General features: G+C 41.4%; 1 protein-coding gene across 1 annotated transcript; it reads right to left on the minus strand.

Moving 5' to 3' along the window:
* Positions 1-8,710: 8,710 nt before the first annotated feature.
* LOC306910066 (uncharacterized protein) lies at positions 8,711-18,211 on the minus strand. The gene is made up of 9 exons (XM_079484286.1): positions 18,032-18,211; positions 17,438-17,619; positions 17,276-17,349; positions 16,990-17,132; positions 16,815-16,895; positions 16,511-16,689; positions 11,154-11,303; positions 10,819-10,904; positions 8,711-9,372 (listed from the first exon to the last, which is right to left on the minus strand). Exons 1-8 carry the CDS (start codon positions 18,099-18,101, stop codon positions 10,839-10,841), a joined length of 945 nt encoding a protein of 314 aa, XP_079340412.1. The 5' UTR covers positions 18,102-18,211; the 3' UTR covers positions 8,711-9,372; positions 10,819-10,838.
* Positions 18,212-18,506: the final 295 nt, after the last annotated feature.

Raw genomic sequence — 18,506 nt, forward strand, 5'->3', positions numbered from 1 at the left:
TAAAAGTGTGGTTTGTATGTGTGTACAATTTATAAGTCACTTGTAGCTTAATGAGATTATTTATTTTTAGTTTAGTTTTTTCTTAGATAACAGGTGAGCTCGATTTTGATGAAGAAGTTCAGAAGCCCCTTAGTACAGTTTTCATCATGAAAGCTGAATAAATTGTATATGTGGCATTATGTAAATAAACTAGGATTTAAAGGGTCAAAGCTCTGAAAATGAATTCATGTTTGGTAGTTTGATATGGAAAAGATCTTGGTAACAAAATCAGTTACTGTAGAAAAATAATTGAATATATAATACGTTTTATGACGCTTTTTGGACATTTTCTGCCTGGGTGGGTTTTCAGCTCACACTTCCCATTCGCACAGTTTTGCTAACTACACCCAAATGATTATGTTGTATATTACATTTATCGAAATTATTTATACAGATGGGAATTTATACAAACAAGATTCAATGAATGTTTATTATGTGAAATAACATAATTATCATGTCAATATTAAGTAAAGAACCAAATATTTATTAGTCAAGTCAGCTTTATTTATATAGCGCTTTTTACAATTTTCATTGTTACAAAGCAGCTATACAAGAAAACGTTGACTATAAGTAAAACATAAAAGGTTATGGAAGTCAAAACACAGGTCAAATATCAGACACACAAATTCCTATATGCAGTGTTAACTAAATAAGACTATCAAATTCTAGCACCCCCCCCCTGCCAGGCAAACAGTGCAAAGCAGTATGCAAACGGTGGCAAGGAACCCAAAACTCCATTGGAGGAGAAAAAAACCTCAGAGGGAAACCAGGCCTAACCAGGGGATTCCAGTTCCCTTCTGGCAAAAACTGCTGCCTCTGCACAAGCTCGACAGTGCTTGCACAACAAGGCAAAATAACAAAAGTTAGGTTTAAAATTATCATTAATAATCTAATAGCGGCTGAAGCTTTGTAGAGTTGCCACGTCCTTCGTCCAGCTTTATCATCAAAGCATTATCAGGTCTGGGTATGGATTGCGCCCTGCCTGCTCCGGTAACCTTGGACTGCATCCTGCCCGCTCTACTAACCTTGGAACAATGAGACAAGACTGGCTGAGAGTAGAGTACTGTTCTGCACTCTTTGATGCAACAAATGCATCAATTGTTATTGGAAGTTTTCCTGGTTCCGGTTGATCCAACTAGTGCAGCCTAGATCTTTGAAATATATATTATGATAGTGTAGTGTATGCAAGATTAAAAAGATGCGTCTTTAGTCTAGATTTAAACTGACAGAGTGTGTCTGCCTCCGGGACAGTGCAGGGAAGACTGTCCCAAAGTTTAGGCGCTAGATAGGAAAAGGATCTGCCGCCTGCACTTGATTTTGAAATTATAGGTATTACCAACTGACCTGACACCTGGGAGTGTAGTGCACATGATGGACTGTAATATGTGAGAAGTTCATTCAAGTAGTGAGGAGCTAAACCATGCAAGGCTTAATAGGTAATAAGCAAGATTTTAAAGTTAATGCAATGCTTTATTGGTAACCAGTGCAAGGTTGACAGAACCGGGCTAATATGCTCATACTTTTTTGTACGTGTAAGAACTCGAGCTGCCGCATTTTAGACCAGTTGGAGTTTTTGTAATAGGCCTGCAGGGCAACCACCTAATAGTGCATTACAGTAATCTAGTCTTGATGTCATAAAGGCATGTATAAGCTCCTCTGCATCTGATGGTGACAGCATATGACGTAGTTTAGATATATTTTTAAGATGGAAAAACACAATTTTACAGGTGTTGGCGACCTGGTTCTCAAATGACAGAGTACTATCGAATATAAAGCCAAGATTCGTAGCTGAAGATGAGGGTTTTATGGAACATCCATCAATAGTTAAGCAGAATTCTTGGTTGTTACGTAGGGCGCTTTTCGGTCCGATAAGTAACACTTTAGTTTTGTCTGAGTTCAGTAATAAAAAATTGCTACTCATCCACTCATTTAATTTTATTAATGCTATTTCTATTAATTCCCTATTATTATCTCAAGACTCTGAGATAATATTGGACAAATATTGGAATAGAAAAGCACAAAAATCTAAATTAGCCTATTTATTACTTTTCTTGATATTATTGTTTATACAGCAGTTCGTTCTGGTTCTTGAATCAGATTGGCTGAGAGCTATGTGATATTCCACCAGTATCACCACAGAAGCGCTTCACTGGCTTTTTGCATCATTCCGCCACTAAACTAACTCGGACTATGTTGTCCTCGCAGCTGTCTCGGACTATGCTGTCTTATGCTGTCCTCGCAATTTCACTCTGAAAAGGCTTGACAGCTAGCTAACTAACAAACACACACACACGCACACTCATAGCAGTTGATCCTTTTTAGAGGCCCGTTTCAATAAGGAGGTTCAACCAACACAGAGTTAAAAATGTGAAACAGCTGATTTGTGTAAGTTCAATCAACTCCTACAAAAAGCCATAATAAATGGAGCTCCGATATTACGATTCACCATGGCAAGGCACCTGAGAAGAAGTGGCCTCTTACTTTTCGCCAATTGAATTGGATGTAGTGTTGCAAGCAAGCATACAGTGAATATGAGCACATAGAAACAGAGCAAGAGCAGCAAAGGAAAGGAAATTGGAGTGAGAGAATATTGCTTCTCAAATCATTGCGTAAGTAACATTTTCGATCACTGTGATAATGTTATTGCTAAAACTTAAGTTATTCGATATACTTTTTTCATTTAGGTGCAATCCTTCATCTATAAAAAAGAACATGGCAGCTGCTGAAAATGAAATATAAAAACGTCTTTCAATCAGGTAAGTCTTAATCAAATAAAGGCTTGTGGTTGGCTTGACTTTGGAAATGTTTGACCCAAGAAAATCGGGACCGGCGGATTAATGTGAGAACGAAAAACAAGCTTTATTTTGGATGCATGAAAAACTGGATGAATCCTCCTGTACACCGGAGGAAGGTTGAGGTGGACTGCGGCGATACGAGAGAGTAAAATCAAAGCGACCGACAAAAAAGAGCTCACCAAGCCTGCCTGGAGATCTTTTAGCGGTTCTAATGTATTCCAAGTTCTTGTGATCAGTCCAAACGATAAAAAGTACCCCGACCCTTCTAACCAGTGGCGCCATTCTTCCAAGGCTAACTTGACTGCCAACAACTCTCTGTTCCCTATGTCATAATTGTGTTCGGCAGGAGACAAACGATGAGACAAGAACGCGCATGGGTGCATTTTGTCATTTGATGGAGAGCGCTGGGATAGTACTGCACCTACCCCCACCTTTGACGCATCGACCTCCACCACGAACTGACGTGAAGGATCAGGGGTTATAAGAATGGGGGCTTAAACAAAGCAACCCTTCAGTTTGGCAAACGCAGCCTCGGCTGCGTCTGACCACCTGAACGTCGTTCTGGGGGAGGTCAAGGCGGTCAGGGGCGCGGCAAGTTGTCTGAAATGGCAAATAAAACACTCGCTAGAAATTGTCAAACCCCAGAAACCTCTGTAGGGCCTTACGGGAATCTGGACTAGGCCAATCCACCACAGCCTTAATCTTCTCAGGATCCATGCGCATTCCCTCAACCGACACAATGTACCCTAGAAAAGGAACAGACTGTGCATGAAAAGCACATTTCTCTGCCTTGACCAAAAAACCCATTCTCCAGCAACCTCTGAAGTACTTGTTGGACGTGCTCACATGTTCCTGGAGAGACGAAGAGAAAATCAATATGCCGTCCAGGTAGACATATATGAACTGATCGAGCATGTCTTGCAGCATGTCATTGACAAGTGCCTGGAAGACCGCCGGGGGAATTGGACAGCCCGAAAGGCATGAACAAGTATTCAAAGTGCCCCCTGGGGTGTTAAATCGCGGTCTTCCATTCATCCCCCTCCCTGATGCGGACCAAATGATAAGCATTACGTAAATCCAATTTCGTGAAGACAGACGCTCCTGCAACCTCTCGAAAGCTGAAGACATCAACGGTAAAGGATAAGTATTCTTTACAGTGATGCTGTTCAACCCCCGGTAATCAATGCAAGGTCGCAGAGATCCGTCCTTCTTCCCCACGAAAAAGAATCCCGCCCCCGCTGGAGAAGAGGAATGGCGGATGAATGGCTAGAGAATCAGTTCAAGTCCAGGTACTCTGTGGGCACGTTAGATAAATCCACTGCCTCCTCCTGAAACATAGGAACAGAGACAGATGGACAGGCAGACACTAGACAAGACTTATGACAATGACTACTCCACGCCAACACAGATTTCAGTTTCCAGTCCACTCTAGGGTTGTGACGTGTAAGCCAGGGGTGCCCAAGGACAATGGGTACACGAGGGGTGTCCAGTATGAAAAAAGAGATAGTTTCAGTGTGATTTCCTGATGTGATGAGGGTAATGTCTTCGGTGATGAGTGAGATGGTGGGGAGTTCCTGGCCGTTGAGAGCATGTACTGAAATCCGGTGGGTGAGGGGTCTGAGGGAAATCTGGAACTTCTGCCCCAGAATCCAGAATCCAGCCCCAGAATCCACAGTTGTGACAGTGAGTTGACCATCTCAGTCTTACCGGAAGGAGAGTGGATGTGGATGAGGTCTTCTTGGTGGAGATTCCACCCGATAGTAGCCTTATACTTACTATCGGGCTGGACCTTTTTCCGGGCAGTTGTAAGCAAAATGGCTGGCTCCTCCACAGTACATGCAGAGGCCCTGGGATCTCCGCCTCTCCTTCTCCCAGGAAAGCCTAGCTCGCCCCACCTGCCATGGGTTCCTGATCGTAGACAGGGCTGACCGTGTCCCCGCCTCCAAAATGTTGGGCTTCGGACCCTCCTGAAAGACGTTTGGGCTGTACTCGACGTTCGACTCTGGATAGGCGTGTGCGTCCTCTCTTAATGCCAGGGCGATCAAGTCATTGAGAGATGTGGGAAGCTCCATGGTGTAGATCTCTCTCTGGACACGGTCAGCCAGCCCATGCAGGAACATATCCCACTGCGCCTCCTCGTTCCATTGGCTCTCCGTCGCCAGGGTCCGGAACTCGATCGAGAAGTCAGATACGGATCTCTCTCCCTGTCGTTAGTCAGCCAATACTCTCGCTGCCTCTCTTCCAGCGATGGCCCAGTCAAAGACCCGTCTCATCTCGGCCGAGTGGTCCTGAAACGAGGATCAGCATGGATCTTGATTCTCCCACACCGCGGTTCCCCATAGCACCGCTCTCCCAGTTGGTCAACACAAAAGCGATTTTGGCTCGCTCATTACTGAACGTCCTGGGTTGGAGAGAAAAATGCATGGAACATCGTGTTAGAAAGGCTCGACAGTAACTGGGTTCACCTGAATATGCCTCTGGCACTGGTAGGCGGGGCTCCGACTGAGAGAGACTCTCAAGCAGTGGTGGAATAACCGGCGTAGGAGGAGGCACAGTGGGAGTTCGCAGATGTTAGAGCTGCTGGGTGAGCTCGGACACCTGCGCCACTAATGCCTGTACAGTGCGAGCTGTATCATTGAGATTCTTCTCCTGGGAATCCATCCGAAGACTGCTACTGTTAAAAAATTCCTCTAGTGCTGCTGAAGTGCTACTCGCTCAGATCAATGGTCAGATCATTCTGTCACGATAGAGACTCGGAAGCAATTGCGAATGAACACTCTTTATTGTGTTCAGCTGTGGCCTAATGGTTAGAGCGTTGGGCTTGTGATCAGAAGGATGCCGGTTCTAATCTCAGTGCCAGCAGGTCATGACTGAAGGGCCCTTGAGCAAGGCACCGTACCCCTGATTGCTCTGCAGTAAAGTGCCACTGTATAAAACTACTTGTAAGTAGCTTTGGATAAAAGCGTCTGCCAAATGAATAAATGTAAATGTGTTGAACAATAGAAGGAATAGAGGAAGTCCATATGTTAGCAGGGTGAGTGGCGCAGGGACTTTGATGGTCAGAAGCCCGGTGCTGGTCAGACGAGACAAAACAGTAATCCACAGAGACTTGACAGGAACAGAGAGAACACACAACTGGAATCATAGACGGGAACAACACGACTGGGACTACACCAACAACGATCTGACAAAGGAAATTAGAAAGTGGTGAGTATTTAAAGGTGCTGGGATTGGCAGCAGCTGTGTCTGGAATTTGATGCAGCTGGATCTCTGATGAGCGCTGATGAGTGTTATGATTGAAACAACAAGCACAAGACGAGAAGGAGGCATAGGATTTATGAACCGTGACAAATATATTACAGCTGTTCTTTATAGTATGCTTCTGTTAATAGCTTTGTAAAAAGAATATGTATGATGATTGTACAAATGCACATACTTATTCCTGATCGTCTTTCTGATAAAACGCAAAAAATGGCTCCATTGCTGTTTCTTAATTACATTACATGAATCACGTAAAAGACATATATTTTTTTGGTTTGCATCTGTTGATAAAACTGTTGGTTGTTAAACATCTCTACCGTTAAACAGTTGTTGAATTTTGAGTGATTGATTTGAACTCCAAAACGGCAAACTGTTACGTGCATTTTCGAGTGTAAGATGATAGTTTGCGACAAATCTCTTTGAAACAGCATTCATAGTTGGGTTTCAGTATATGGCGTCTATTGGAGTCTGTTTTCAATTTGAAAATAGAAACAAACAGCTTTTCTTGCATTAGTAAACTTAAAACTTCTAAAAAATCTATAGATATGTGTCCGAGCCTTGAGGTGTGGAATCATGTGGCTTCTTCCTCAAATCTGGCAGTTGTGCCTGTAGGGGGGAAACTCGACCCGTCTAACTCCAACGGAGAGAAGCAATCCACTTGGGAGAACAAAGCATTTCCTGGGAGTGAAGCTCGACACGTCCGAACTCCACTGGAGAGCTGGGCTGCGGGAAGCAGGCTCTACCCTTCCAGAGCTTCCAAAAAAACGCTCTGGTGCCACCAGCCAAGGGTCTGTAATGCCGACAGGAGCGTGTTGGCCAGGTGTCGTGGCAACTTAAAGGATCTAAGGCACTGGAGAAAAACATGCACAAGGTAAATAAAAAACTAAGACGAAGAGAGCTAGGACAAGGCAAAATTACTTGGCTAAGGTAACTGCAAGGCTATTCACTAACAAGGCTATGGCTGTCAGTACCGGCAAAAAGCAACGAACTGACACGAGACATGGGAAAATAGGTTAATTAATGGAAAGGCTGAAATGAGGAAAGTGGCTACAGGTGCGCAGGTGATGAGGTAACTAAGAACCGGTGTGAGCGATCAGAAAGAATGGGAAGACAGGGTTGCGGGAAATTTTTAGTTTTTTTAAAACCAAGTACGTGGAGGCGAGTAAAACTGAAGCTTCTATTATGCGCACTCATGAGTATTTTACAAGACTGGAGAATATGAAAATGACTCATGCTAAAACGTCCTCACCCACTGTCGTGAGCGAGGGGTAAACGTTGTGGAAGAACCGAAGTGCAGGCAGCAGTGAAGGGGTTAACAACAAGACTTTAATACTTTAACACAAAACAAACACAGACGATGGGGAAAAACACTGACAAAACTAAAATCCAAAACTGAAAACAAACACTTCCCATGGGGGGGGCAAAGATAAACTAATAACAAAACAAAGGGATAGTAAACATCTAACAAGGAACTTTAACACGAGCACGGTAACAAGAATAACAAACCAGGGTACTTGGAGCAACGAACAAGCACAAGACAATAGACAAGAGGGCATTAAATAGGGATACTAACCAAGGAGATAACACTGGGCAGGTGTGGGTAATGAGACACAGGAGGAAAGCTATACTAGGAACGAGAGGGGCGGGGCCAATGACGAGACTGGAGAGAACGCATATTATGTCCTGATTGACAATAATACGTCTCTCTTCACATAAAACACGTGGGTCTGTCATGATTCTGCACCTAGACCAGAAAATCAAGACAAGAGAAGGCAGAATCATGACAACCCACACGCTACCATTATAATAAAACTCTACGAATACATGTGCAGTTCATATTGCCACCAAAAAAGAAAAATCTGCACACTTTTATATGCAGGGCGTACACCTCCTCAAAAATATATTTTATTCAATAGTAAATAAGTGAGTAAGTAAAGTTAAGTTTTATATCAAAATTATCTCAGCAGGGCTGGCCAAAGTGCTGAACAGAATCAAATGGTTAAAACATAAAACAATCAACGCAAACCATAAAACATAGATACAATCCAATTAGAATGCCTGGGAGTAAAGATATTTTTTCAGCATAGTTTTAGTTGTAATTAACGGTGCAAGGCAGATGTCCAATGGCAGGTGATTCCAAAGACGGGGGGCGGCAACTGAAATGGCCTTATCAACCTATGTTTTAGACGTGAACGAGGGACAGCTAAAAGAGCCCTGTAAGGAGATTTTAAAGACCTGGAGGATGAAAGAGGAGTAAGAAGATCTGCGAGGTAAGATGGAGCTTGACAAACAACACAATTTTATTCAATGCTTCAGAAGAGGCTGTAAAAAACAAGTGCAAAAGGTCTGTGACTCCGTTCATATTGAGGCCTTTAATGATCCTAGATATCTTATGTAGACTATACTACACCATTATAAAATATTAGCTTAAGGAATAAAATGTGGCATTGTTGGCATTACAAAAGGATACTGGGAGTGGCATGTAGAATGGTAGTTTTGAAGCTTGGTTATACTGAATACTGAGTTTCGAGTAATCTGTGTACTTTGGAATGATAAATTAATATATTTTGGTCCATAAAACTCCTATAGTGAACATATAAAAGACAATAATTTTACATTTCATTCAAAGTTATTTATATCGTACAGTACAGTACAGTAAAGTACAGTATAGTATAATTATTGTGTTATATAACAAGTAAATTTGTCATTTCTAGATATGTAAAATTATATTTCATTAAGACATAAATAATTGGACTGTAATTTCAACCTTGCAATTTATTCAGATGGTTATACATGATATTTCAGAAGTTTTGTAAGTGTAATAATAAACATATTCCCACAGAAACTATAAACAACAATACAGAACCAATACAACGAAAATACCTTAAAAAAAGTATGACCTTAATCAGGAGAAAAAGCTTAACAAACCCCACCACATGTATTGTCAAAGATAAAATCTTTAAATCTTAAGTCAGGTCAATCAAAATAATTTGCCTTATTCTAACCTGTAATGAGGCTTCTCAACAAGAGTTAAACAATTATATTATACTGAAATAGAGTAGCAGAAACAAAATGTCCCCATAGTTGTGCAATTAAATCATAAATAAATACGTTAAAAACAATGTGCACATTGTTAAAGATGATAATAATACAAAAATTATAAATAGTAATGATGAAGGTGCGTCCACATTATTACAATCTTTATTGAGACCACATCCATTGAAAGCTTTAGTGTCGTCCATCTTTAGACTTTCATATAAATCCAGTTCTCATGACTCTGAAAACAATTATATGCATTTGTTAATATTAAGGCAGTATACAGTTTAAAAAACAAATATTGAAAATGTGATGTCACAGTTCTTTAGATAGTTCTCATATTAGTAATCAGTAGCTAACATATTAATGTTAACTGCTGTCTCAAGACAATTCCAACTTCCAGATTGTTACAGTTATTTTATTATGGACTGGGATGCAGGCCAGATGTAAAGCCCTTTAGTTTTTCCTGGGACTATTAGGCGATTAGGCATGAGCAAACGACACAAGGGTGTGATAGGAGGATTTGTAGCCCTGTTATGTAAAAATAACATGCATACATGTACGCACATACGTGCACTGTAGTTCTCATCAACTTAAACGATGTGCAACAGAATGACCAACATTTAGGATTTTGCAAAAGTGCATGCAGTAAACTTTTGATTACTCTTCTTATGGAATATGGTGCTAAGATATTGAAGTGCTGCTGTCCATTGTAGGCAAAAGCTTAGATATCGGTGTGGAGGGAGGGGAAAATGTAAAACAGTTTTTTGATATTTGATCGATACTGCCATGGCAAGGCATCAACTGCCAGTAGGTAGTGTGTCACTTTTAACATACTTTGAAATAGTTCACTGACCAAGTTCATTACCCTCTTGTGGACATGTACCCAACATGCATTGTTTTCTGAGAGCCACCATGGAGTGATGCCACCTAAGTACTTGGGCTTGTCATTGCTGCTTGCAGCTTTATTTATCACATTTATTAAGATTAATACTGCACCATCTATAGTATTGTAAACTGTAAGTTATAATGAGTCATTTAAATAACGTGTGAAGAGTTGGTCCTGATTGCTAAAACCCCTCCCTTTCTTTATTTTTATTGAGATGACTCATTCAATATTTGTTTTCTTAGTCTGACAATATTAAAATAATTATATAAAATATAATTAATTATTTTGAACAAATTAATTATTAAGGGGAAAACCTTTTCCCAGCAGTAGTCATAAATCAATGTCATACTGTATATTGTTTAACACTGTATTATCAAATGAATCATACATATATAAGAACTTAATACCGTTTTTAACCCAAATTCAATAACGTGACTAAAATTAAATCCAATCTTTGTGTTTCTACATTGACATTTAGTCATTATAGCAGACGCTTATATCCAAAGCACATTGACAAAGTATTAGTGTCACAATTGTAAACAGTTTATTAAAAGGAGGTCCTTGCCTCTTGCTCCTTAAACCAATGTATGTATTAAATAGATGTGCATTGTGTTACTGCGCTCTTTGTTTAAATTGAAAAGATCTGCTCTGCCCACTAATATCTGTATGTATTTACCTGTATGCCACCATCATTAGCGGTTGAGAACAGATATCAATGTCTACAACGGTGCATTTATTTCTAAACATTGTCTTTGGTTGGTACTGTTTAAATGTTTTTAGTATGGTTTTATCTTGTACCTGTTTTACCATGGAGTTCATCATCTCTGTGGGTTCACTACATACACCCTGGAGCGGTTGCCATGTTTTTTAAGCTCGGGATCGCCCTGTTAAAGAGATCACATTATGTTTTTAAAAGGAAACCTCTAAATCAGCTGTAATAAAAGATATTTACAATTATGATTATATATAACATTTGCACACACTAGAATTTGTAAACAGCCATTATAGTGTTATATCTATATTGTCTTTTTTATCTACAGAATTATTTTAATACAGTGCTTGATGTAATATACTTTCTTAGTAAGAACCCTTGAATTTGACAGACAAATTAAGGGCTGCAGAGGTGCTCTTACAATGACTGTTAAGTTGTGGTTGGTCGGTGGAGTGTGTGAGCTGTATGTGGGAAGATGTTCCTTGAAAGAAGTTCTTTCATAAGGTGTGTGTTCTGACTGTTTAGTAGCTTCATCCTTTTTGTTTTTCTTATGAAAGCACCAGCAGCATAACTGCAGAGAGAGTAGACATGTTACTTGTAACAACCATGCTTTTATACACATACAGTGGCGGTTCTACATTGAATTGCACCCCGGGCGAGACCACCTTTGAGCGCCCCCCCACCCCCTCCCAGAAAAATGTATAAATAAAAATAAAACACCCACAAAATTATGACAAACCGTCATATTAACATAAGTGAAAGAGAAAATTATATTTCTCAATTGAACAAATCAGTTTTTTTGTGCAGCCGATGGCTTTGACCTTTTCCTGTCCATCTCTGTTTATTTGGCAATAGACAATCAACAGATTCCCCCGCCCCAACACTGTCACTCAGGAAACGATTCACGGCCATAATCGTTATGTATTACTTATTTTTTATTAGCCATTTCACACAATTCAGAAAAACAAAGATGTGCAGGAACTAGGTCTGTTTTCATTGCATTATAGATAAAATGTGCGTTATTTGGAAGAAAGTCCAGGACGTGTGTGACTGACTTTAGCCCACTAATTGAATTCGCGTCATGGGAGGGGCTTCCGCCGCTCGCTAAGTCATAATAATTTATTCCAAATAACGCACATCTTCGGCGAATACCTGACAGACAAGTAAAAAATAAATAAAAAAAACGGACACTACACTCTTCTCTCAACTTGGTCTAGCTTTTGTTGACACTAACTTTGTATAAGCACCTATTGTACTGCTCTTTGTATGACATATTATTGCTCCCCGAACTCTTTGTAAGTGGCTTTGGATAAAAGCGCGTTTGCTAAATGACTAAATGTAAATGTAAATAATCACGGCCCTACTAGAGCAAGCTACTGATTGGCAGCGCGAATTTTCGCCCAAATTCAGATTTTTCAACTCGCGCGAATCACGCGAACGCTCAATAGGCTCATTAGCGCGAATCGCACCGCAAGTAGGTCATCGCGTCTTCGAATTGACTTAACGTGTAAATCGCTCGCGCTTAACGCTTCATTCGTGTTCGGTGTGAACACCCAGAGGTGAGCTATCCCCTGCGTGCGCCCCTCCCCTTTCCCCTTCACACACACGGCACCTTCTCAGCACGCAGGGGCGCCAATTTGCCAATTCCCCACACAATGAATGAATGAATGATAGATACATAGATAATAGGAAACCGCTTCGCGCCCGGCCCAATTTCTTTTTCTACGGCGTGCCGGTGTCGCCCCCCATGTGACATGAAAAAATGCCGCCCCGGGTGACTGCCCGGTTCGCCCGTGCCTAAAACCGCTACTGTACACATACAGTATGTAATTAAAATTATCTTTTAAGGTGATCTATGTACATCCTGCTCCTGTCCTTGCTTAATATGGAAGGAGAGCTATAAGATTTATGATTTTACTGAACATGTGTAAACTAATTTTTCTACCAAACAATTCATCTTCATTTATATATAACTTCTGTTGTTCGTCTGTGTCTTGTGGTTTTACTTATTATTTCATTGAACATTTATTTACCCAGGAATCATTTAATTGAAATAAAAAAATCTTTTAAGACCACATTCTGTACAACGTTTTGGGCTACACAAAGGGTTAAGTCTCATTCTCTCCAATGCACTGTCCGCGCCCGTGTGTGCATGTGTAGATATGTGCACGTCCGTGTGTGTGTAGTTGTGAGTGTCACATTCTGTAACTTTTTACACTTACATTTACATTTACATTTATTCATTTGGCAGACGCTTTTATCCAAAGCGACTTACAAGTAGTTTTATACAGTGTCACATTACTGCAGAGCAATCAGGGGTAAGGTGCCTTGCTCAAGGGCCCTTCAGTCATGACCTGCTGGCACTGAGATTAGAACCAGCAACCTTCTGATCACAAGCCCAACGCTCTAACCATTAGGCCACAGCTGACCCACTTATTGTTTAGTTTTCTTCCTCCACTTTCTTTTGGCCATCAGCCGTCCCTGCTAAGCAATCAGCCTTATTTGCGGCTGCGTGTCTCATCTGCCCACACCTGCAACTTATTTCATCCTGGGAAATATTTAATTCTGTTCCCTGCCTTCATTCCATGTGAGTTAGTATCGTGTTTGTGTATACCTTCGGCCTGTGTTCCTGTCTGTTAAACTTTCTGTAGCTCTGTCCGGGATTCCAGCTGCTGAAGCAGCTCCCGTCTCACGCAACTCTTAACCCCGTCTTAACCCACCTTCTTACTCGGGTGAGTCCACCTCTTGCCACTCCTTTTGTCCCAATGTTCTCTCACGTTCTCATTGCAGCCCTCCTGCTTCTCCACCGAGCGGTCCAAGGTCACATTTGTCATCATGCACCTGGCAGGAGTAGCCAGAGAGTGTGGATCGGCAGTATGGGACAAAGGGAGCGAGTATTGTGACTCCTTCAGTGGCTTCTCCCTGGAGTTACAGAAGATGGTTGACCAATCAGCGCTGGGGAATGAGGCGGCTCGTGCCCTCTCACTACTCCACCAGGGTTCCCGGTCGGTGTCTGAGTACACCATTGAGTTCTGTACACTTGCCTTGTCCAGTGAATGGAACGACAAGGTGCTGTGGGACCATTTCCTTCATGGACAGGCCTAGCTCATCCAGGATAAGATACACTTGCTCGAACTCCCCTGGACACTTGATGGCTTGAGCGAGCTGGCCACTCCAGTCGATTTTTGCCTGGCTCTCCGTTTTTTTTTTATTTGTCTGTCAAGTATTCACAGAAGATGTGTGTTTTAAGTAGTTTTTTGAAGGTTGTGAGAGATGTGGTTGACCGGACCGCGTTAGGAAGAATGTTCCACCAGGAAGGAGTTGTGAAGGAGAATGAGCTGGAAAGCGATTTAATGCCCGTATGAGAAGGCATTACAAGGGGCTGCTCGTTTGCTGAACGCAGGGTTCTTGATGGGGTGTAGGAGTGTAGGAGGATGTGAAAGTATGCCGGTGCAGATCCAGTATATGGTCCTGTAGGCAAACATAAGTTACTTGAACCTGATTTGGGCTTCAACCGGTACCCAGTGGCTACCCCCATCCCATGGCAATTCCGTGGTCCTTATGGTGGTAGACAGGTTCTCGAAGGTGGTTCATTTTATTCCCCTCCTCAAATAACTGTTAGCGAGGGAGACAGCGATCATTGTCTTGGACCACGTCTTCCGGATTCACAGCCTCCCGATGGACGTGGTCTCGGACACGAGAATTGGGGTCCCCAATTCATCTCCAAGTTTTGGACAGAGTTCTGTTTACTTCTGGGGCGACAGCCAGCCTGTCCTATGGTTACCACCCGCAGACCAACGGAGTTAACCAAGAATTAGAGAGAGTCATGCGCTGCATCACATCAGCCGGACCATTGTCGTGGAGTGACAGACTAGCTATGGTTGAGAACGCGCACAACTCCCTCTAGGTCTCGTCAATGGGGTTAACGCCCTTTCAGTGCTTCCTAGGTTACCAGCCTCCTCTATTCCCCTCGCAAGAAGCAGGCTCCGCTGTGCGTCTGCACTTGGAGGATTGCCAGATGCGCTCTCATCCGCACAGGAAAACGCAACAAAGCAGCAGCTGACCGTTGCCGTTTTAAGCCCCCATGCTACGTCTGCGGGCAGAGGGTCTGGTTGTCCACCTCCGACCTACCCCTTAGTAAAATACCCCTGGGCCAAAACTATAGGTCCATACCCCGTTACCAAGGTGCTCAACCCAGTAACGGTTCGCTTCAATCAGCCACCTCCAATCCAGCGCATCCACCAGGTTTTTCACGTGTCAAAACCATCATCTGCTCCCCTCTCCAACCCCAGACCTCAGCCCCTCTGCCTCACTGGCTCATCGAGGGTTCGACCGCCTACACGGTATGCCGACTCCTCGATGTTAGGAGACTAGGGTAGAGGTCATCAGTATTTGGTGGACTGGGAGGGCTATGGTCCAGAGGATAGATGCTGGGTTTCGGCTCACGACATACAGAACCGCGCTCTCATAGCCCATTTCCACCATACCCGTGGGAATTTCCTCAAAGGTGCCAAGAGGCATCCTTAAGGGAGGGGATTCTGTCACATTCTGTACATTGTTACACTTATTGTTTTGTTTTCTTCCTCCACTTTGTTTTGGCCATTAGCCCTCCCTGCTGCGCAAAAAACAGCCTTATTTTCGGCGCTGCGTGTCTCATCTGTCTTCTGTGTTTTCAACTTTTTTCTTTTTACTTGTATAACTTTAAATGTTATGCTTATAGTCAATATGTTTTATGTACAGCTGCTTTGTAACAATAAAAAATTTGAAAAGCACAATATAAATAAAATTGACTTGACTTGCAATGAGTTCTGCTTTTGTGACTCATGTCGCTGATTGGCTTTGCCTTTCTTAAGTCCCCTCTCTCTAAACCACGTAGCTTTATGATTGGCTTTGCCTTCTCTCACTAACGCTGAAAATATAGGGCCCTATCATGCCAGGCACGACACAAGTATTTTTTGCTAGTTTCAGTCCGAGTCTGACGCAGTTTTAATTTTCACGTCCTGCACAACGTAAAAAGCAAAAGCATTTGCCCCATTTGTGCACCCATGAGCGTGCTGGTCTGAAAACCAGGTGTGTTCACACGCATTGTTGGCACGTTGCTATTCTAAGCCAACTGAGCAGTCTACCGGAAAGCGAGGAAGAAAACATTCTTACCAAGAGTTTTATTGACAAAAGTCGGATTACATCTTGATTCGGGGACATTGTTTTTCCCATTACACGACAATGCCATATTAATAGGTTGAGTTGCAAACTTAAACGTTAGTGTGTGTCTGTACTTGTTTATATTTATGAAGGTAACTTATAATGTGGTTTCATTCAACTGACAAAATTTAGTAAAGAATTCCATGTGTTCTGTGATGGCTACTGAATAAGTACAGTGTGATATACAGTATATATCTCAAGGAAATTAGCTGGTTTAGGTTTTATTATTATTTCACTTGCATCAAATAAAACATGTTGTACATTTTTTCTTTTTGACTTGTTGCAGTCATAAATAAGGTACTTGAAAGGTTTAAAATAAGGTAATTTAAAAGTTACAAATATTTTATTAAACTGCTTTATTTTATTACATTTTGTTAAAATATGTTATGGTTTAAATAAGTCAAGTAAACAGTGCTCAAACCTTTCCCCACCAATGTCAAAATAAAATGTATGTCCTTGTTTAAACATGCTGTTAACATTTCCTGGATTGTGTTTAGAAAGGGGGCTCAGAATAAGGGATTAAAGCACGTTTATTTATTTATTATAAAGTTATTTAAGCAAATAGGTTGTTTTTACCAGCAGAATGAGGATGAGGATGAGTAGCAGAGTGACACATGCCAACACCATTAAAGCAATGACCCAACCAGGAACCCCCTTGTGAGGGGGATTTGCCACTGAGCTCAGGAAGGTGGACAGAACAGGAGGCTGAGTCCCACTTCCCCGTTTGGCTGTGGTAGTTCTCTGCCCTGACAATCCTGTGTTTATGGGAAACTTTTGAAAATTAATTGATGGAGACAAGCAGTTGTCTTTTTTATACTTTCATTAGGTTGTGGTTTTGTTGTGGAAAGTTTAGTTCTTGCTCTAGTTATGCTGACCCCACCTGAAGCCTTGATTGTAGAGGGAGTTGTTTTTGCCATAGGAGTTGTGGTCTTAACAAAATGCCAGATGGGTGTGACTGTTTCTGTGTGGCATATAACATCTTAGAATCATATTGTTGTAAAACATTACTTCAGATATGGACATTTCAAACAGCTAAAATGTAAGTGGATGCTTACCTTTAGTGAAATCTTTGTTGATTTCAAGACCGTTAGGGTGAAGGTTGTTGTCAATTGCAGTCAGGAACAAATTTTTGACAACAACGTTGTTAATGAAAATGGTCTGGAACAAAATGGTACAATTTGCCACCACAGACCCTTTACTGTAGTCAAACAAAAATAGATAATTGGTTATTGTTGAGACATGTAATGTAATATACAATGCAAAAACATGTAGTTGTGTCCTCTATTTCCTTTATCCTCAGTTGAGATCGAAAAATCACTTAAGTATAAACTAAAATCTAACCTGAACTTCATTGCTTTTACCCCCCTGTAGCTGTTTCTTGTGTTGCACTTAGAGCAATTGAATATGATGTTTAGCTGTACATATTAAACAAGGTTGTGTTTAGAAAATTGCAATAGAAAATTGCAATTCATTGTTTAATCCATTTTAATTGAATACACTTACAGCTCCGGAAACTTCAGCATGCATATGCTTGTACTCCTGTGTGGTATGATTGAAAAGGGAATCATTGAAGACACGGTTGGTGATCTCCATGCAGAGGGAAAACGCATAGACAGGTTCGGGGTAACTCTTAGGGGCCGACTGGATTAGTTGAAGAATTTGTAAAACACTGATTGGCTGAGCACCTTGAAGGTACAGAAAGGTACAGAAGGTATGTAAGATTGTATTGCTTCAACATAAGAACTATGAAAATGTCATCAAGGGACAAACCCAGCTGTTGGGATAAATTAATTATGAAAATATTCACATTTTACCCAACTGTTGGCTAAAACAACCCAGCATTTTGAACTCAAACAACCCAACATCATTTATAACCCAAGCCAAAGGTTAATCCCTTTTGACCCAACCATGGCTTAAAAATAAACCATCATTATTTAGAGAGTACAGAGCCAATCACGCATAAAACAGACACAGGCTCCGTACATATGCCTCCGTACCCTTATCTACAGTGACTGATAACTATGGGAGCCCTTAAAGAAAATAAGTGAAAAGTATTTTTATAAAATTATAAAAACATTTCACTAAATATTCACTTACTTGTTGCAGCAAACAGCAGGATGCACAGTGCTGCGCCAGTATGAAGTAACGCACTCTGGCCCGTTCTCATAATTCTCCAATTAAAATCTGTTTAAAATTCTAAGAATGAAAGAGTATTCCTCTGGTTGAAGCACTTCCGGAAAAATAATACAGTTACTTGAGCCTCTTCTGATGGTGAATGAAGTGCATGTTATATTTGAACAGCTTGTACGAGGAGGTAGGCTTTCAGTCCATTCTACATGAAGGTGTGGCTTTGTGGGGAAAAGAGACCAGATGTAATTTGTGTTGAATCATGGTAGATTTTTTTTCACCAGTCTGATTCACATCCTGTCATGAAAGTTAGTTGTACTCCTAGAACACCTTAAATTGTGATTTATGTGAATCAAAACAGCTTGGCTGTGTTTGACCAGGGGTTAATGCACATGACAATGGTCTGCTGCACCCTACCAGGGAGGGATACATTTCGTACCTCAGT

This window comes from Barbatula barbatula (genome assembly GCF_947034865.1).
Source record: "Barbatula barbatula genome assembly, chromosome: 21".
In the NCBI taxonomy this organism is placed as follows: Eukaryota; Metazoa; Chordata; class Actinopteri; order Cypriniformes; family Nemacheilidae; genus Barbatula; species Barbatula barbatula.

Coding starts and splice junctions, on each gene's coding strand:
- LOC306910066 (XM_079484286.1), bottom strand. CDS start 18,101: ATGAGAACGGGCCAGAGTGCGTTACTTCATACTGGCGCAGCACTGTGC. Junction 16,896..16,989: donor CAACAAAGATTTCACTAAAG/GTAAGCATCCAC, acceptor TATGCCACACAG/AAACAGTCACACCCATCTGG. Junction 16,690..16,814: donor CTCTACAATCAAGGCTTCAG/GTGGGGTCAGCA, acceptor CCATAAACACAG/GATTGTCAGGGCAGAGAACT.